Raw genomic sequence first — 21,803 nt, 5'->3', positions numbered from 1 at the left:
GCAAAAGGGTGAAACGAGTCAACGAAGGTAATCAACCCTTCGCTTTAGGGTCAAGTTTACGCTTTTTTATTTATCTCTTTTTCTCTTTTTCCCTTCTATCTTTATCTCACCCTCTTCCTATACCTCAAACCTTCTCCCTTCCGCTTTTCGTCAGCATTTCCATTTTCTTTTTCGATAGATCCTGGACCGATTTGCTTCGATACCCTGTGTTTGTTCGCAAATATTGATGCCAGGAACTTTAGCACTGTGAGACAGCAACGGGCATTTGTTTTGGCAGCGACAGCTGTCGAGGAGACGCGATTGGAATATAAGAGAGAGAGAGAGAGAGAGAGAGAGAGTAGAGGGGCCGCACGCGCCTTTGACTGGCCAAGTGTAGTAAAAGCGAATCGTTTATTCGTATCGCGAATTCGATGTAACATTGATATGTATCGAATCCTATTTTGCTTGCTGAAACATTATTTAAATTCTTCTTTCTTTTTTTTCTTCTTCTTCTTCTTATTCTACACATTTTTTTTTTCTTTTCTTTTCTTTTCTTTCCTTTTCTTTTTTTTTTCCCATTGAAGATAACGTTCTTCACGTAATTTCGTTGACCATTCGTGCCGTTGAGTAGATTAAAAAAAGAAATGGATTAAAAATTCAATTTTCGCCGCTCCAAATGCTAATTAATTTTTTTTCTTTCCGTGCTACTGTAGGTGCAGATATCGATCGTTAAAAGTGGAATTTATATGATTCGATTTTGATATCTCACGTTGACACAGGATTCGTTCGTTCTTTCGTTTACAATTTTATCGAAAAACATTACAATGTTTTTTTTTCTTGATTTTTCTCTCTCTTTTTTTTTTTTTCTCAATTCGTGAAAGCTACTTTTATCTTTATGCTCATTGATACGTTGAAAAATGTCAACGCGTAAAAATGTTATTTTACTTTGAATATAAAGGGACCCTATTTCGAGATATATCGTGTAATTAGAACCGACGTATATTTTTTCTTCCTTCTTCGGTTGTTTTATTTTTTTCTTTCTTTTTTTATTCTTTTTTCTTTTTTTTTTTTTTTATTTTTTTGTTCTTTTTTCCTTTTTTTCCTTTTCACCACACAAAACGAGCGAAGCTTCCATGAAAGCATTGTAATACGATATACGCTGTAACAACGTAGAGTACAAATTCCAGTGGCATTAATAGCAGCCGTTAACAAACCTATTAATTAACCGACATTGGATCGTTCCGCATTTTATTTTACGAATGCGCTATACGATACCCATTTTATGCTTATTCGCTTTTAATAATATATTATAGAAAAAAAAAAAAAAAAAAAGAAACAAGAAAAATAGGAAGAAGAAAGAAAGAAAAAAAAGAAAAGAAAAAAATGAAGATAATGCGAATAATTTGTCGAAAGGTTTACATATTTCATTTGATTCTTGAATTTAAGAAAAACTTAAAGGAAAGATTTTTAAAATAACCATTATGTTTTTCCACGATTATTCTATGGCCCAGCGCACGCCAATACAATTTGCATTTCGATTAACAATATCCATCGACGCTTCGTCCCTCACCCGGCTAGTGCTAATTAATTTTCCCCTCATCGATTATTCTTTTGTTTTCTCCCCTCGTATCATGGATATTACGTGTGTACACCTGCGACCAAGCAGATAATCGTTGACACTATTATTGTCGCAAATTTGCAGATATTTAATGAAGAGAAGAAATGTGTGTATATGTATATATACAAACATATATTTATATATACATGCATATAATATCGATCGTTGGATGATAGTTCAATGTTTTATCTTATAAAATATCTATGTTTATATGGGCGAATAAAAAAAAAAAAAACTAGGAAAAATATTTCATCTTTATCAAATTAATATATTTATACATATCAAAATGGATATATTTAAATAACGGATCTTTTAAATGACGGCAAATACTTCATTTTGTATTTTTTTTTCCTTTTTTTTTTGTTTTTTCCTTTTTATATATATATATATGTATATATATGTATACATATATACATATGTATGCATGTATGTATGCATGTATGTATGTATGTATGTATGTATGTATGTATGTATATTTAGATAAAGTAATTAATATATAAAAGATACATATATTGAGAATAAATTGAATACGTGATTTTATACACAAATATACAGTTGCACATCGCTTGCTTCCATTCCGTGTTCCTTTCGCTCGTCCTTTCATTTCATTTCATTTCATTTCATTTCATTTCATTTCATTTCACTTTATTTTCCTTTATTTTATTTTATTTTATTTTATTTTATTTTATTTTATTTTATTTTATTTCATTTCGTTTTGTTTCATTTTATTTTCTCCTTTCTCCGTTTTTCTTCCTCTCGATGTCATTCACCATCGCTTCTAGTATAATTAAAATTTCCTCGTGAGGGAAAAAAAAATCGCGTTTTTCCAATTAGTATCAACGGTACGTCGAAACGAAAGGGGGATGAAGTGAGGAGAGAGTTTGCTCGCTTCGTTCGACACGAAGAAAATTTTAGAGCAGTAAAGTGCCCAGCTTCCTGATTGTCTGGGAGCAACGGGCTCGGTTCCTGCTCGTTAACCTATTAACATTTTATTACTACCAATCTTTTCGTGCAATGAGTATGGCTTGCAATGGACGGCGGAAAGTACGTACGCTTTCGATGTAACTAACAGGGAAACCAAGGAAAGAATTAAACTCCACAGTCTCGTGTTACTCTATTCTCTTTTTGAATTTGTAGATAGAGAGAGAGAGAGAGAGAGAGAGAGAGAGAGAGAGAGAGAGAGAGAGAGAGAGAGAGAGAGAGAGAGAGAGATTGTAGCAAATTCATCGATAAAAAGGAGAGAATATAAAAAGAAAACAAAAGAAAAGAAGAAAAAAAAAAAAGAAAACAAAAAAGACATTCACTCCTCGCACCTGAATTACTTCGAATGAATATAAGTTATTCCGAGTTTACGTCTAAAATGAGAAAGGAAATCGTTTATTCTATTTCAAACAATGATGCGTGCCATGAAAGGATTCCACCATAAAATTTTGATAGACCGTGTATTATCACACAAAAGTACGGTCGTCTGAAGGCCAACGGCCGAGGAAAAAAGCAGCAAATACATTTTGCAAGCTCTCGCAATCACGTAATGGTTTTCTAGCGTGCGCGTCAGCGAATTACTGCCTCCTATCTATGTGCCTGACGGAAATTCGATAGCAATACACTCGTCGATAACGAGGAAACGAAAGGTCGATGTTTAAAAAATCGACTTTGACGGCCATCATAAAGTCAAAAATTTTCTTTTCCTTTTGTCTCTTTCATTGTTTTCCTTTCTCTCTCTCTCTCTCTCTCCCTCTTTGTCTCTTGGAATTTTCCTTCAAAATCTTTAGCAGCATTATTTTCCCTTAAGAGAATTTTATTTATTATTAAAAATGAATATTAAAAAAAAAAAAAAAAAAATAGCTATGCTCCTCTCGACGTAATCCACTCAAGCGAACAATACTGAAATTTATTTTCGTTTTGCGTAATATATTATAGGTTAAATTGGATTTATCGTGGCTCATTCGTAATACTTCATCCGTTTCATTAAACAAATCTAACGATCTTATAGTTCTGACTTTCTTAAACTTCCACCGATAACTTCTCTTTCGAACGATTCTTCCTTTAAAAGCAAACGCGTTTCGCTTCGTGCAAGAACGAACTTTATCGACGATCGAAAAGATTAACGAGGCGTACCTACGAACGAATGATTTACCTTTGGATTCTCTCTCTCTCTCTCTCTCTCTTTTATACATAGATAGGTACCCATCTAAGATCTTTTGAATCTTTTTAAATCTGCACGATTTACAAAGGCATTTGTTTTTGCAAATTCTGACGACAAGAAACTATACATATATATATATATATATATATATATATATATATATATATATATATAACATTATATTAGCGAGTAATATTTGAACTAACAGTCGCAAGAAAATTTCTTTCCCGTTTGCACCATTACTGAAATGGTACTTTGCGATCTTGATGAAGATAGTCGAGGGTCTTTCGATGGAAACGAGTCCTCGTTTTTGCTGAGAGTCAGTCTCGAACAAACGGAAACTTTCTACTTCGTCCCTTTTTACACCCTTATTCTAGATGAACGAACGGACGAACTGAACGAACGAATCGTCTGTTCGAGGATATCTCCTCGAAGAAGCTTTCAGCCGTTATAATTCGCTTGGAAATTATTTAAGAAAAAAAAAAAAAAAAAAAGAAAAAAAAAAGAGAAAAAAAAGGAAAAAAAAGGTGTCGCAAGATTTATTCCTCTCGACGCATCGTTTCTTTTTCTTTCCTTTTCTTTTTTTTTTTTTTCTTTTTCTACTACGTCAACTAAGTATCTAAGCATCACGCTACGTAACATACGATTGTTTGCGTAATACGAGCTTTGAAACTTTCTGTCTTTCTACATAGAATAATGAGACAACGTTAATATCATAACGGTACTATTTCAAGCGTGTATTTTACAACGATAAGCGTTTAAATTATTCGTCGTATCGTTATCTTAAAGCTTTTTTTCTCCCGTTAATTCGCCCATAAGGTATATAACATAGATATAATGGTTAGGAGAAAAGACTGATAAGGTCTTTCTCTCTCTTTCTCTCTCTCTCTCTCTCTCTCTCTCTCTCTTTATCTCTATCTCTATCTAACTCCCTTTCATCTTCTCTCTCATTATCTTATGCAACGACGATGTACTTTTGTTATGGTGAGCTAAAACTATATCGGTGATACTTAGGGATGACAAATTAGTGAGATAGCTGCCGTTGTCCGGATAATAAACGCTTGGCAATGAAGATGTCGTGCACGACGATATCTCGTCAAGGAAGATGTTTTCAAGATAATCAGAAGATTCTTATCTTGTTCAACTTTGAAACTTGTGTTACCTCGTTACGATAAAATGCATTTCAGAGGTTTATGGTAAATTTTACTTCTTCTTCTCTTTCTTTTTTTTTTTTCTTTCTTTCTTTACCTCTCTCTCTTTCTCTCTCTCTCTCTATCTATCTATCTATCTGTCTATCTATCTATCTATCTATCTTCCTTCCCTCCTTTCTTCCACTTTCCTTTACCTATCCATTCATTCCACTTTTTCTTCGTCGTAATGGTCAAACAGGGAATTCGGATATTACTTAATACGAATGTTTTCTTTTTCTTTTCTTTTCTTTTCTTTTCTTTTTTTTTTCTTTTTCTCCTTTTTCTTCTCTTTTCTTATTCCGAGGATATCTACACGCCGATGAGAAATGCTTTTAAACTAATTGCACGATTCGCGTCGTGAGAAAAACTGCAGATTGTGTGTTCAAAGAGAGACGCCAAAAGTTCCGTCGAGGCTTTTACCCTCTTTCCTTCTCCACGAATGCACGCTCTTCCAAATCTATTTGCTTTCCTCTCCCTCTCTCTCTCTCTCTCTCTCTCTCTCTTTCCTTTTCTCTCTTTTTCACCATCTCTCTAGTTTTCTCTTTAACGTGGCACCAAGTTTTATTTCTAGTTATACGTACTCCCTCTTCCACGATTTTAAACGAAAATTTCATTACAGGCGACATCAAAGCACTCTACTCGTGATGTTCGAACTTTCCCTCTCTGGCCAATACGAATCGACGACGATACCTTCGAAGTTCAGATATATCGCTTATCACGGACACTCCATTCGAGTAATAAGTTTCGACGGAATGTGGGCGGTGGAATTTCCTGTTGTTAACAAAGTATTGGCATTTTGTGTCGAGTTTCCGAGTGGCTTTGCTTTACCAGGTAAAATTCGAAGCTTAACTTCGTTTACGTATATTATCTACTATGATCAAGCGTACTTGTATTGATGAAAATCGAACGTTGAATAATCGTTCTAACGACTCATTCAAAAACTCGTTACTTCTACCTCCCAAATCTTTGTCATATATATGGTATATGTGTATATACATATATATCTATATATATATATATATATATATATATATATATATATATATATATATATGTATATATAGAATGTCCCAACGAAAAATGTCCATCAAGATTACTATGGAGTTCGGTGAATTTTTTTTTGTTTTTTTTTTATAAACGTCAAACATGTCAATTCTACTTGAGATTTTCATAATAGTTATGATGGACACTTTTCGATAGAACATTTGAAAATACATAGATATATACATATATATGTATGTATATGTATGTATATGAAACACTTGAATGTATCTCATTGATTATACCTTTTATGTTTTATTAGTCACGATCACGTGGTTTTCGTGACTAAAAGAATTTTTGCATTTCGTGATTCTTATTTGCCTCGTCTAGACACGATTAAATCGCTGAACGAGCTTTTTACTTGGACATTTTCGATTATGGGCTCACCAAAGCAATTATTCAGAAATAATACGGGAGAGAGAGAGAAAGAGAAAGAGAGAGAGAGAGAGAGAGAAAGAGAAAAACAAGGATAGTGTATGAAACTCGTCAGATGGAGCGGACACATATGATTTTACGACTCGGTTATATTCTATAACGATTACAATCCCGCATGAGGTTGCTGCCGGTATGCACGACAGTTTCAAGCATTTCGTGGTGCAAACGGTAATTGGAAATTACGACACCGGATATACCTCGATGAGAGATAGATGATAACTATGGGACGTTTGTAAGGTCGATAGCAAAGGGTTGTTTGTCTCGCAGAAGTATCTATCAAATAATACGTTGAATCGTTTATCTTGATTTCATTGAAATTCTATGAATTGACATGCGACAACATTTGCTATTTGATTTTTCTTTTATTCCTGATTTAATAATTAAATTTAATAAATTTAATAAATTTTTTTGAATTCATAAATTTAACAAATAATCCTTTAAATTTAATAAATGTAAAGGGAAAAAGAAAAATGTTTATATATTGTATACGTTTAAGTAACATAGCGTAAGTTAATTTTCTCGAATGGTCGTGGTTTTTATCTAATGGGGGGGGGGGGGGGGAAAGAAAAAAGAAAAAAGGAAAAAGAAAAAAAAAATCAAAGAGAACGACGAGTCATTCCTTTAGAATTAACGTTCGAAAGGGGACGTACGATACTTCGTTCTTTTTTTCTCTTTCCTTTTTTCTTTCTTTCTTTTCTTTTTTTGTTTTTTTGTTTTTTTTTTTTCTTTTTTCTTTTTATCATTAAACATTTAGAAATAAATCCAAATGTGGTTTTGGTGGGATCGCGAAAAAGGAGAAAGGGATTCTCGTACATTCCGAAAGCCATCACATTTTTCCACGTCTCCACGTAGCGTTCTATAGCCGTTGAAACTTTTCGCGAGTTCGATAAGTATCTCTTGGAAATGCTATTAAAAGTTGGCTACGAGGACGAGCCGTTCGACCGTGAAATACCATTAAATCGATATACTTTATAAAATCTTTGTGAACACGTGGAACGCGACGACAAAGACGACGACGACGAAAACGACTATATACGACAAAAGGTAATAACCAAGCGATCATTTTAGAAATATTTTTATCCGATGAAATATTTCTCAATCGTTTATACGAGTAAAAAAAATTTTTATAATATCATTTTCAGAAAGGGACTACAATCGTAATTAACTCGTTGGAAAAATAATAAATATATATATATATATATATATATATATATATATATATATATATATATATATCTTTTCGTAGAAGCCGTTGTTTCGTCTCTATTTAAAAGAAAATAAATTCGCATCTACGATATAATGCGAATACTTAACTCAGGAACTAACGTATTACGATCGTGATTAATACTGGATGATTAATTATGCGAGCTCATGCGAGACTAAACTCGTAGAGCTGAGCGTTAGAAAAATCGTTCTTAAGCCGGGAGAAGAGTAATTTCTGTTGGATCGGTGGTGTGACCACTGCGATCCGCCGAGAGAAAGGACGACGACGAAGAGTAAGCGAGAGAGAGAGAGAGAGAGAGAGAGAGAGAGACGAAGAGTGGGATAGAAAGATAGGAAGAGGGTGTGAAGGGTCGAGAAGAAAGCGAGAAGCAAATTTATCGCGTGCTCACGATCGGTCGTCCAAAGCGCGTATATCAGCCATTAGAAACTTCCCCTTCGCTAATCGCTTAACGCGATAACATGGTCAGAAGAGGACTCATGGGAAGAGAAAATTTTTAATCGCAACGCGTACCTATTATACGATATACTTATAATTGAAGTTATATGATGGATTGCGAACGACCATGCAACTAACTGGCTGATTATAATTGATGAAAAATTTTGTCCAATGAACTTTGTCCAAAATTATGATTGATTACGGACGTACGAAGAGAAGAAAGAGAAGAAGAGAGAGAGAGAGAGAGAGAAGAGAAGAGAGAAAGAGAGAGAGAGAGAAAGAGAGAAAGATAATAGGTATAGGACGTTATTGAAAACTATTTACATTAAACAAATTTCTCCTTGATCATCGTGTTGGGATATACACACACATACACACATATATGTATATATATATTGTTCTCCGTGTATTTATAATTTTTCTCTCTCTGTAGTCTATGCCCTTTGTTTTGTTCAGCGAGTCAGTCGTAGACAGCTCTTAACAGAGTGAACATCCTTTGGGATCAACATTTAACGAACGAGCTTTAAACTTCGTTTCTTTCTTCTTTTTAATGTAAGTATTTATATAATTTCTTTATATAAAAAAAAAAAAATAACAATTTCTCTACAATATATATTTTACATGTTATCCGTATTTTATCTATGATAATATAATTAATATATTAGTATTAATTAATAAGATTGAAATCTATTGGAACAATGTTTTAGGCAAGAATATATACTTTTCTTTTTTTGTGTTTGCTCGTTGGATTCTTTTTCTTTTTTTTTTTTTTCTTGGCTTCCCGACCTCACACTTTCGATCAATTCGAAAGCGATTCATTCGACGTATGGCAAGCAATCGTAAATGATCAATCAGTGGTCTCATTAGAAAAATGAGAACTATATAACGTAATTTGTCGAGATATCATTAGATCGACGTTGAACGTGCTAACGTATTAAAAAATATTGTACGAATGGTAGTATAAAGAAACATGCAATGTGGCAATCAAACGTGACTATATCCGGCGATAAATAAATATACATTTTTATGCGAAAGTCTAAAGTCTAACGATATTTCATCGTTTTTGTGTTATATCTTTAAAAACGAACGACGTATAACTTTATGAACCGATATCGGACGATCGTAAACACACGAGGTTTATCGTAAATTCGAAAAACTCGTACGTTGTTGATATCGTTTTATTTATCGTCGAGTACTATTACATAAATATGAAATAGCTGGTATAGATATTGAAATACAAAAAAAAAAAAAAAAAAGAAAAAAATAAAAAAAAGAAGAAAAAAGAAAATTTATCACAAGCTTTTAATTATTATCAATTATTTCTTTTATCGACGATCAAATTCGCGGTGATTATATAGGGTCGAAGAAAATGATACCATGATCCTTACCTTTTGTGTTGGATTTTGAGTCCTCTTCTTGGGTGTAGTGGTATGCCGTCTTTGAGCCAGTGTACTCTTGGGGGCGGCGATCCCCTCGTTCTGCATACTAGCTTTACTCTGTCTCGTAACCTCGCTATTGAGTCCCTGAGTTCGGACAACGTAACTTCTCGCACTGTAAACAGAAGCAAATGGAAAAGTTTTAGAAAAAAGAGTGTTAATGTCAAAAGTATATATATATATATATATATATATATATATATATATATATATATATATATATATATCCGCCAATGTCTCGGTTCATAATTGATTACCGAGAATGAAAATGAAATTTTCATTATATCTGATTAAAAACTTTTGTGGATAAAGAAGATTATTGGCTTCATTTTGAACCGTCAGATTGTCTATCTAATTATAAGAATCTTTCGAGCATCGAGAAAATGTATTTGATGTGGATATTTATCATTTCTATCTTTATCGGCTTAACATTGATTCTACGAAACGGTCGTAACTCATAAATGAATTACGAACTGGTAAATGGTTGAAAATTGAAATAATAGAAATTTATCAATTCTACTTGTCATATTGTCGTTTATAATAAGAAATGATTGAATTAGAAGAAAAAAAAAAAATAAAGAAAATAGATCACGATGTTTAATTTAATTTCGAGCTAATTCGTTATTTTAAGCTATCTGTAAACCAAAGCTAAAATAATCATATATTATATATTCGACGATCTTTTTATATCTCGTTATTTTCTATTTTTTTTCCTTCTTTTTTTTTTTATATTCGATTGTTATAAATTTGAACGTATTAAATTGCGAAACTCGAATATAAATATCCACGTACTTGCAGAATAGGTATTCTGTCACTTGAAATAGAGAAGTTAATAAGTATATATATATATATATATATAAAGTATCGGAATATATAACATGAAATCAATTAAAAAAGGATGTTTCCAGGATTGTTATACTAGAAAGTACGTAATTATTGTTCTCAATGCGCAACTCGTTTCCTCTCGTATTTTTTTTTCCTTTTTTCTTTTTTTTTTTTCTTTCTTTTTACTCCTTTTCTTTTTTTTCATATATAAATCCCTGCAGCTACAGGACTATAAAAAGCGTATGCTGCTGAGAATTCGAGTGTGCGTACACGCGCATTGCTGTTTTTCTTTTTTTTTTTTTCTGGACATGCGCGCACGGTTACGACTAGGAGAAGGAAGAATCACGGAAAATAAAGCAAAGGGAGAAAGAGGAAGAGGAAGAGGAAGAAGAAGAGGAGGAAGAGGAGGAAGAGGAGAAGAAGGAAGAGGAGGAAAAGGGGATGAGGATGGGCGGCGGAGGTTGTAGCAGAGTAAAAGGGGTGGAACGGAAGAAATGGAAGGAAACAACGGCTTTGAACGACCCTCTGTGGATGGTTACAACCTGCACGAAGAAAATGGAATAATATTTCTCTGTTCGAAAAGACTAGAGAGAGAGAGAGAGAGAGAGAGAGAGAGAGAGAGAGAGAGAGAGAGAGAGAGAGAGAGAGAGAGAGAGAGAGAGAAAAGGCAGATGAAGAAAAAGAAGAAGGAATCAACTCGTACTACTACTTCTAAGGAAGAAATTACGAAAGTCGATACCTTCTATGGAAACAAACTTTCTCTTATTCGAAAAGAAAAATATCAGTTCCCGGTAAAAATATGAAGACGAAGAATATTTTTATGATAACGCTTTTCGTATTTTCTTCTTTCGCAGATTTGCCTTATTCCAAGTAAGGAAACAATGTTAGACGCTTCTGGAAACTGACCAATATCATTCCGCAAAGTTTAACTGTATATCGCATTGGTATGCGCCATAAACGGCAAAGAGAGCTTTCATTGAGAAATATTTTTCTTCTGTTCAGTATGAGAATGAACAAAAATATGAAATATGAGCTGAACTCATCAAATTGTTATAAAGTATTTTTCAACGTTTTAAACATTTTATACGTTTGACTTGTTGTTAAACGTTAAAAGATAATTACGAAATGCATTAGTAATCGTCAAGAATTAAATTAAATATTTTTTGGATAAATTATAATTTTTATATATGTATATATATCAGACAATTAAATATATTTATAATTTAGATATAATTCATTTTATTCATCGACGTTATTAATTATATAATATAATAATATGAAAGGAAGGAGGAAAGGAGAGTAGTACGTTTGTAGTCTCATATATAACGATTAAGCTTGACGCTTCTTGCTTGTATTTGAGCTTTGATAGGATGACGATGGTAGTACAGTGGCGCGATTATTACAACGCAGTGAAGTTTATCAAACCGCAACGCAGCTTCCAGATTATCTGTGACGTAGCGCAGCGTTCTGGAAACGCCTACGGCACTTAATACATTTCTACTACGAGTTTGCAGTATACTCTCGGTTTCTATCCCCCATCCTTTCTCCCTCTCACCGATATATATCTGTTACAGATTTGCTTCACCGTTCGGCACGAACGACGTATTACTCTCTCTCTCTCTTTCTCTCCCTCCCTGTCTCTCTATCTATCTATCTATCTATCTATCTCTATCTTTCTTCCTCACTGTTTCTCTTCCGTGTCTATGTCTGTAGTAGTAAACGAGTGCTGGCTAAAGCCTAGAACGCATGATGTTTAGGATGATACAAAGCGGTGCACGCGAATTCCCTATTTGTACACGAAATTCTCGTTACGTTCGGCCGACCAACCGAACCAGAGGAATGGATTTTCCAAGCACGAATCGTTTACCGTTGTCCTTGTTTTTCTTTTTTCCTTTTTTACTCTTTTTTTAATCTACGCAATCTAACGATACTTTGACGGATATTCGTTCGTCGAATAAAGCTGATCCTTTTTTCATGGGTTACTAGCTTCTTGCTGTCTTTCTCTCTCTTTCTCTCTCTCTCTCTCTCATCTGAATGTACCTTTTAATCAAGGATTTGTAAAACGATTGCTCACCTAAGAGAATAAAATTGTTGTTTATAATAGATTCGATCTAATCGACGTCTATCGTACGGTGTATTTACATACATACATATATATATATATATATATCGAGGATCGAAGGAGAGAGAATTTTATAGAAATATTCGAGATTCGTAGCAATAGCTTGACGTTATACAACCGCAGTAGATATTACCGATATGTGGTCAGCCGGATGGTAAAGCGCATTGTAACCATTCGTGAATAGGAACACAACGTGGGATAGTTTCCTTCTCTTCTTTTTTTTCTTTTTCTTTTTTTTTTTATTCTTTTTTTTTTTATTCTTTTTTTTTTTTTTATACATAAGATAACTTATTCTTCATTTCGTTCATATAGATATCACATTTAATCGTTCAGAAAGAATGTATGTATGTTAAATCGCATCGCAATTTTGTAAATGTATTTTGTATTTTAAGCGAGGCGCGTATCGTAAATCAAGCCAATCAAGGGTAGCGGACCGTTTATTTTCCGGATAATAGCTCATCTGCGGAACAATTGGTTCCGCGTATTATATGCAATATGCATCGTGACAATCATTTGGGATACAGGAGATGAATAATAAAACAGGGACAACTCGATCGGAAGGTTTTTATTTTCTTTTATTCTTTTCCTTTTCTTCTGTTGTTTTCTTTTTTTTTCTTTTTTTTTTTTTTTATAATTTTCCTTTCCTTTTTTCTTTTTCTTTTTTTTCTTTTTTTTTTTTTTTTCGTTTCCATTCAATCGCTCCTATCGAGTCCGACTATGACGTTCGAACGATGCAATAAATTATTTTCCAACTCTTTTCTTAATTAAGAATGATATATTTGATTGTTTCTTTATAAATAAAAATATTGTTTCATTGATTCTTACGTATGGCGGAAAAGAGTCCTTTTATAAAAATAATAAATCGTTATATTATTATTTCGTTAAGAATGTCAAGTGGAAACGTATGCATCGTTCAATATTTTATCCTTACGAATTTAATTGGATAACATTTTTGAGAGACGTATCAAAAGGATCGTCTGAATCCTTTCACGCAACCGAGACTCAGTCCTCCCTGTGATTGATTTTCGCTTCGATGAATAGCCGTTTCGTTATTAACCTGTTGTGTATAACGCTCTATGAAAAAGATGATAAGAGAAGGAGAATGAGATACTGGTCGAAAGCAACCTGCTGATATATTCACATTCATGCTCTCGTTATGCCGCGGGCTGTTTAACGATTAGCTGTACATACCGTTCAAGCAAAGATGAAATTCACCTGTCTCTCGCAAAAAACATCAGTCACGGGATCGCATGGAAATTCTACGAACGATCATTTTGCAAATTCATTTTGAAAATATTTGAGATTTTTTTACAAAGGCAGAATTTTAATTCGATTAGAATTTTATTTGCTAATATTATCAAAATAACATATGTCAAAATGACATATAAGAAATGAAAAATGTAAAATTAAATTATATCTAATATATTAACAATAATTTTAGGATTTAACAAGATGATAAAGTTTTGATTAATATTTTTATATTGAATTATATTTAATGTATTTAAAAGTTCATCCGAGGAAGAATAATTTTAATTATTTTCCATGTTTCCCTTTAAACCCTTACCTCTCTCTTCGAACTCCATCCGATCTTGCAAACTTTTGATTTTATAAAGAACCGATGCAACCGTGAATATCGTAAAAAGCGTATACGTCGAATTAATTCTTTACAAGGAAATAAAATGGCACTTTCATTGAACAACACTATTCTCTTTGGAATTCTCATTGGCATCGTACTATATCGATAGGATCAAAAAGTACGATTTATTTTACGGTATAGGATAAACGAAACATTATCGATCGAAGAGCGTTTAAACTCGGGTAAATGTTCAATAGAGTTTGTAGTTAACGAATGAACGAGGGTGTTTTACGATAGGCGGGGGGTTCAAAGAGGCAAAAGATGGCCATCTTAGTCGGCTTATCGAGATTACCCTTCGTTTGCATTTTACCCTGGCAAATCGATCGGCCGTACATAAAAGAGTTTTTTCTTTTGTAAGTTCATCGGTCTTCGTGCGTGCATATTGGGCGTGCGGACGGGGAGGGGGAAGAAGGGGAGGGAGAGAAGGAGGTGTGCACGAGAAGGAGAAAACAAGAGAGATAGATAGATAGAGAGAGAGAGAGAGAGAGAGAGAGGAGTCGATCGAGACGGTAAGAGGGGAAAAGGAAAGTTAGCATGAGTAGCAGGGATGTAGAAGGAAAAAGAGAGGGATGAAAAAGAGCGGACTACCGGGCGGCACGTCGCGCGTTGCTGGCACGGTGAAAAATGCAGAACGACGGGCAAACGTAGCGGCGAGGTTGATTAATGAACGCGTCGCCGAAAGAGTAAAATAACAAATAGCGCGTTGCCACTCCTGCCCGGCCCTCCTCTCCCGTTCGCTCGGCCATGACGCCGGTCACGTGGACGTGGCTTTCGAAGCTGCAACAGTAGCCACGGCAGTTACTTGATTCATCGATGGCCATGCTGGTGGTACATCGACGCCGTTGGCATTTCCAACGGTAGGTACCTACCTACCTAAAGGGTAGGGAGGAGTTGGAGGGTAGGGGAGATCAGAGCAGAGGGTAGAGACCTACCATCGTGACGTTGCACGCGATGTCGAGTAGGGACGTCAAAGCCGACGTCAAACCGATGTCCAGCTTTTCCTCCTCCCTCCCTCCGTCGCTCTCGACTCTTCTCTTCCTCCCCCTCCCCCTCCCTCCCTTCTCTCCGGTCGACCAACTATCTACCCACCTATTGCCTTTCGCTCCTCTCCCCTCCTCTCTTCCCTATCCTCTTCCAGTCGCAATGGACTTGGCTATTCGCCGCTCGTCCCATCGTTCAGACAATTTCCACCTTTCTCCTTCCTTCTGGTCTGTATCGTATAGTCAGTAAAAGTCATTGCACGAGAAATAAAAGAGACAGGAGTGATATTATCGATCGTATCTATGATTATCGAAATAGAAACCTTTCTTCTTGCACGATTTTCGATGTATTATTTCTCTTAAATATTTTTCTCAATGCTATCATGATAAGGAATCACGTCTACGACGTAATGATTTATCCACGATATCGGTATACTCATGTACATACCGATTCCTTGCTGACAAATTCGATGATCTATTAGCAGTAGACGTATTTGTTTAGTTATTTCGAAAACGATTAGCGAAGAGCTTACAGAGCGTGATATGACTCTGTGAATTTGCACCTTTGTGCGATGTGGATAATCATTTCCAGTTCGCAGGAAGCGACTCGACCGTTTCGACCGGCTTCGATTATCCGATCGGTAATCGAGTCTATGTACATACCGATGGACTATCATATTCCGTCCGTTCCTGATTACTGACCAAGTCAACAGATATTTAATCGCATATGCAGATTAATATCGGTCGTACGAGTATTCTCGATACGATGTTAACGATCGGCCGCTTTTACTCGACCACTTTATTTCATTTGTAACGGTGTTACATTATTCAAACGATTCAATTGCGATCACGAAAACCGTTAAATTTCTTTCTCCATTTACCGATCTTATTGCTGGCATCGTCGTAAATGTAATCTATCGAATTTTTCGTTCGGCATTTGTTCTCGTCGATGAACGTTCCTTTGAAACCGTGCCATACGATCCTCCAACCTAATCCTTTCGATATGTCAGAGTACTTCAAAGCCAGGACATCGTTTACTTCCTCGAATTTCTTTCGTTTGAAACAAAAAGAAAAAAAAAAAAAAAGAAAAAAGGAAAAAAAAAGAAAATGAGAAAAAAGGAGGATAAAAAAAAATTACAAAAGTGACCAGAGAAAATACGCCCTGTTAGATCCCTATAGTTCATCGATATACCCGATGTTCTTTTATTTTGTTGTTTCGTTTTTACTTCTTTTTTCTTTTTTTTCTTTTTTTCTTTTTTCCTTTTTCGTTCTTTAACGACGAGGAAACGTGAAAATCGTTTATCACTTTTGGAAAAGCAACAGCGTGTAAATCACGAACGAACGTATTTTATCGGTAGGCTAACACGGAAAACGCGTACTCGTAGCCGTGAAACTTCATTTTCCTACGGTACCATTTTAATCAGTGAGTAATCGTCGGAATGTCCGCGTTTCGTCACGGCGGATACGAAAGCTCGGTATTTATTTATTTTGAAATTTTTTTATTCCTTTATGTTTTTTTTCTTTTTTCTGTTTTTTTTTCGGTTTTTTTTTTTTTTTTTTTTTTTTTTTTTAGACAGCTGTTATGGCCACGATTCGATTCTACAAAATATATCCCAATTCTGTAGCGAACGGGCGCAGTAAAATTTATTTACAACCCGATTGCGTATGGCCTCGAGCGGAATTCATTTTCTGTCGGTCCTATGTACTACACTTTTGCTTGGATTCTCTCGAACGGGTTCGTACCGACGTACCTCATAAATGGTACAACCTTGTCTATCGATGCTTCCTCCCCTCAACCCACCAATCGTACTAACCACCTCGCTTAACCGCCTATATCGATTTGTGAGATAGATTCTCGTTTATTCTAATGTAATCATTTGAGGCGTGCCGTTGAAAAGATTAAGTAATCTTTATAATCGATGTTATATTATAATCGTTCAATCGTTTTCACTTTAACGTTACGATTAAAACGTAAGATGTAAAATGAGGAAGAATTTTCTTTTTTTCGGGTATCGCGAGTTCATCGAATGAATATAATTTAGCGGGATAGTAAAATCGATCGATACGATGTTTATCGATAATTTAACGTCGTTTAATCGATAAAAATGCATTACGTGAAGCCACATAATATTCTTCGTACGAATGATGTTCGACGTTGAAAGCGATTAGCTTCGATTAAATGAACTAATTCGAAACGGACTGGCGTGTTTCTCCGCTCGACAATGACCGTGATAAATCGCAAAATTATTCGCGAGAATATCACGAGAATCCGAGCGAATGCAGAAGCCGAATTATGCACGGAACCGTGGTTGTGACGTCGAAAGGTATTCGCGATAAATCACCTGAAAACAGAGAGAAGACTCGCGACGTTGATCGCGTGCAAACGACCGAGTTCATTACGCGAGAAAGAATTCGAAGACACGCGTTTGAAAACGACAAAGACGACAACGTAGAACGAAGATCCTTCAGTCATTCACAAAGGAAGAATTTCCTTTTAATCTTTTTTATTTGACACACCATCTTAAATCTTTTCAATTGATTTTATTAACCTTAGAGGAATAACAGAACAAGTATATATTTCGATGTTATTTGCTTCTCAAATGAATCGTTATTAAATCGTCATAAAGTAAAATGATTTTAGGGGTACGAACGTTTACATCGATTATAAGACCGTAAATAATGCACGCTTCAAAGCAGGCGTGAATGTAGAGAAGTAATCAATCGCGGTCATCGCTCTTTGTATTGCATTATAGCGGAACTCCGATTATCTGGAACAATCAAGACCGGAATAGGTTGGTTAATAGAAGAACCAGCAGTACAATCTAGGTCTCGAAAGTGAATAAACAAAATCGAAATTTCATTTGCGAATGAAAGCTAGATACGATCTTTGTTTCGTGAACATATATTTGTCAACATTTTTGTTGTTTCTATTCTTTTTTCTTTCTTTTCTTTCTTTCTTTCTTCTTTTTTTTTTTATCTAACGATCGTTACACCGGACGAATAAAAAAAAAAAAATATATATATATATATATATATATATATATATATATATAGTCGTAGTACGTCCTACACGATTTCCAACTTAAACTCATTATCCGTTAATCTTATAAATTTGACGAGGACAAAAATCGCCTTAACGAAAATTCGAAAAAACCTTGAGGTTATAGCATTATGTAATAAGCACATACTTATTTAGATTAAAATATATTCATGGTCCGTAAAGTAAATCTGAAAACCTCTGGAGATGTGGAGCTTTCGATGATAATAATAATAATAGTAATAATAATAATAATAATAATAATAATAATAATATAAGAAGGTTAAAATATTAAAGCTATCGTACAGTAAAATAAGTTTTTACGAGAGAATTTACGTAGAATATCATTGAAATATTTTATTTCTATGGTTTATACGACGGTGTTGTTGAAAATTTTCTACGTTCATGCGGAATATTTCGTAAATTACATTCGACCGTTCGGTTTGGACGTTTCTAGGAACATTTACTAGGACGAAATCGTCGATTGAATCGTCGAGAAATTGTCGATAGAAGGAAACGAAATTGAGGAACGATGTATCGGAGAACATATATATGTATATATATATACATACACACACACACACACATATATATATATATATGTATGTATAGTTATATATAGTATGCAGAGGATAAACTAAAAAGAAGAAAGAAAAAGAAAAAAAAATGGTCGACGATAAAGAGTGGATGGTGACTGTTTGCGATGGGACGGCCGCTGGCGATGAAAAGTGTAATTGAAAAAGGTGGAGGAGAGATAGCTCGAAAAACAATTCATCGAGGTATCGAAGGGCGAAGAGGCAAATTTGATGCCTTTCGCAGACCACTCGACCTACGATACGGTTCACGTTCTTTTAATCCGTGCTGGTGTGTCCACTGGGGTATCTCATTTTTCAAGGCACGTTGGAAACTGAATTTCCAGCGGGTCTCGTGAGATTCGACGCGTGCACAAAAGAGAAAAGAAGAGAGAAATAGAAAACGAGAGAGTTAGAGAGGATGAGAGAGTGAAAGAGAGAGAGAGAGAGAGAGAGAGAGAGAGAGAGAGAGAGAGAAGAAGGGCGAAAGAGATTGCACGAGACGATCAAAGTCCGGTGGGCCGGAAATCCGTGGCCCGATGCGGTCTAACGTCTCCAGAGTGTTATTACTCTTCATCGTCTTCCTATCGCCCGGATCCTGCCACGCGAGAATCCAACAAAAGAGAAAGAGAGAAAGAGAGAGATAGGTAGTCGTAACTCACGACTACCTAAAAATCGATTCGGCCACCCTGTAGATCGTTGTAGGTATGTACGTACATATACGGCGGTAGCATCGCAAAACGACGTGAAAAAAAAGGGGGGGGGGGAAAAAAAAAAAGAAAAGAAAAAGAAAAAAACTTAGATTCTTCGAAAAACAAATTCATTTTTTTTTCCCCTCCCTATTCGTTCCACCGACGTCCCGATATTTTTAATTAATTGCTCGTTATCCCGTATACATTTCTCGTTTTATTTTTTAACCTGTTACAAACCACGTAAACGAACCTACGAAAACTTGACGAAAGTTTCTCGTCAACTCCGACAGCGTACAAATACATATATACATATATACATACATACAAACATGGAATGGTTATATCATGAATCTCGAATAATACAACGTTACTCGATCGTCAACGCAACTTTGCAACTTCAACGTGCAACCCCTTATAAATTTGATAATAACATTGTCTGTACGTCAATGCGTATTATATACATACATACATACATACATACATACGTATCTACTTTATGTCCTAATCTAACCAATGGTCTTTCATCATTCTTTATTTACGAAAGCTTTAGAATGAAACTACCTTTTTTTTTCCTCCTCGTCGTGCACGTTAATCAAAAGAATGCTTCTTTTTTTTTTCCTCGACTAATCAAGAAAAAGTTTCTAAGTAGTAGTAGTAGTAGTCGGAATGAAATTGTGAATGGATTGATGGAAATAAGAAAAACGAAAAAAGCAAAAAAAGAAGAAAAAAAAGAAGAAAAGAAAAAAAGAAAACGAGAGAAGAAAAGAAAAGAGAAAAAGTAATAAAGATTATTTCGTCAGTAAATGAAAACGTACGTTTCTGATCTACGCTAACCTCAGGACCATCGGGAAAAATCGAAAGGAATGGACGATGTGTTTTAACAAAACGAGAATGGCGGTGATTGGAGGGGGAGGGGGAGGGAGGTGGGGGCAAGGGTTTGCCGCTCATGAAATTACGAAACCCTCTCGAGAAACTGCAGGTGCTAACGCTTTTTGAACGTACACGTGTACGAGAAACTCACCGGGAAAATGTAATTATATCGCGTAAACCAACATTCGCGTACCGCAGGAACGTAAGCTTTTGCTGTCAGAAATGTTGCTAGCTCGTATATACATAGACGTCGTTGGGGATGTTCAAAACACTCGTTACGACTTCGAACGTACCAAAGTCGAGCTTTAAAATACATGCGTATTTTAAAAAAAAGAGAGAGAGAGAGAGAGAGAATAAGCAGGTGAAAGAGAGAAGAGTGGGAGGAAGAAATCCTATATCCGGTAGATAGGTAGGGTAAAGCGGATGGAAATGTAATTTACTAGAATGGAATTTCCGCTTTTTCGCGTCGTACGAAAGAAATGTATGAGATTAATAGAAGATAGAAACTCGCGACATACTATAGCGGAAACGTTCGAGAGAGAGAGAGAGAGAAGAGTAGCAAGTTTTTAACTTTCTCTGTCTCTCTCTCTCTCTCTCTCTCTCTCTCTCTCTCTCTCTCTCAACGTAGCGAAAGGGGTAATCTGATTTGCTTATAAGCGAGAAGCGAGACGGCTCGTACATCGTTCAACGAGTTTTACTTAAATCCGAAGCTCAACGTCGTTTTGACTAGTACATCCAAATCAACATAGGAATATCTCGCTTGCTTGTATTTCTGCTTTGTTCTTTTTTATTTTTTTTCTCTTCTCTTTTTTTTTGAAAGAGAGAGAGAGAGAGAGAGAGAGAGAGAGAGAGAAATATAATAAGAACGGATACTTTTTCTTTCGTTTTTGTCTCTTTTTTGTTTTCTCGATGAATTAAAGAAGAAGAAGAAGAAAAAATAGAAAAAAGTGACGAAAAGTCAATGACAGAAAGTTCCCGAATCATCTTTCCATAAACATTATTATTACGATCAATTTTCTTTCCGACTTTGATCTTATTTTACGATCATACGTTTTCTACGTTTCTCGTATTTCCGGTAGTTAATCGTTTTCCTTTTTGTAACTTGACTTTTCCGACAAGCCCTTAGAAATAGCTACCTACCAATCTATTTATCGTGCATCAACGATCGTAGCGCATGACGTATTGTAATAGAGAACACATTGCCATTTACAATTCTAATTTAGATTCTGTTATTTGTATGCGTATGTAAATTTGTACGTTTATTAAATCGAACGTACAATTTCTATTTGTCGTTCACGATGAATATCGAATATATTTATTTTTCTTAAATTACCGATACGATTATTATTATTATTATTATTATTATCATCATATATTTTATTTTATTCAGTTCCTAGAATTTGTTGAATATTTATATGTAATATTAATTGAAAGATTTTATTGGAAAGTTTGTCGGACGAATCATTCGGAACAACGGGCTTTGAAACTCATGCGCTCACACTTATCTCTCTTCCCCTTTTCGGTCCTTCTATTTCGGTTACCACTCGTAGATTACAAGCGCTAA

At 35.0% G+C, this 21,803-nt stretch overlaps 1 protein-coding gene and 1 long non-coding RNA gene across 4 annotated transcripts in view; one reads left to right on the top strand and one right to left on the bottom strand.

Annotated features, from left to right (window-relative positions):
- The window catches only part of LOC124421956, a 278,500-nt gene that overhangs the window by 97,417 nt on the left and 159,280 nt on the right, over nucleotides 1-21,803 (top strand). The window lies entirely within an intron of this gene.
- The window catches only part of LOC124421955 (protein vein), a 244,139-nt gene that overhangs the window by 96,593 nt on the left and 125,743 nt on the right, over nucleotides 1-21,803 (bottom strand). For both annotated transcript variants that reach the window (XM_046957695.1, XM_046957694.1), the window contains exon 2: nucleotides 9,458-9,620. In XM_046957695.1, the coding sequence (XP_046813651.1) occupies nucleotides 9,458-9,620 (163 nt within the window). The remainder of the gene's footprint in view (nucleotides 1-9,457; nucleotides 9,621-21,803) is intronic.

This window comes from Vespa crabro, chromosome 2, assembly GCF_910589235.1.
Source record: "Vespa crabro chromosome 2, iyVesCrab1.2, whole genome shotgun sequence".
Lineage (NCBI taxonomy): Eukaryota > Metazoa > Arthropoda > Insecta > Hymenoptera > Vespidae > Vespa > Vespa crabro.
The sequence above is the reverse complement of the archived record's forward strand: the minus strand, read 5'-3'. Positions and strand labels throughout refer to the sequence as shown.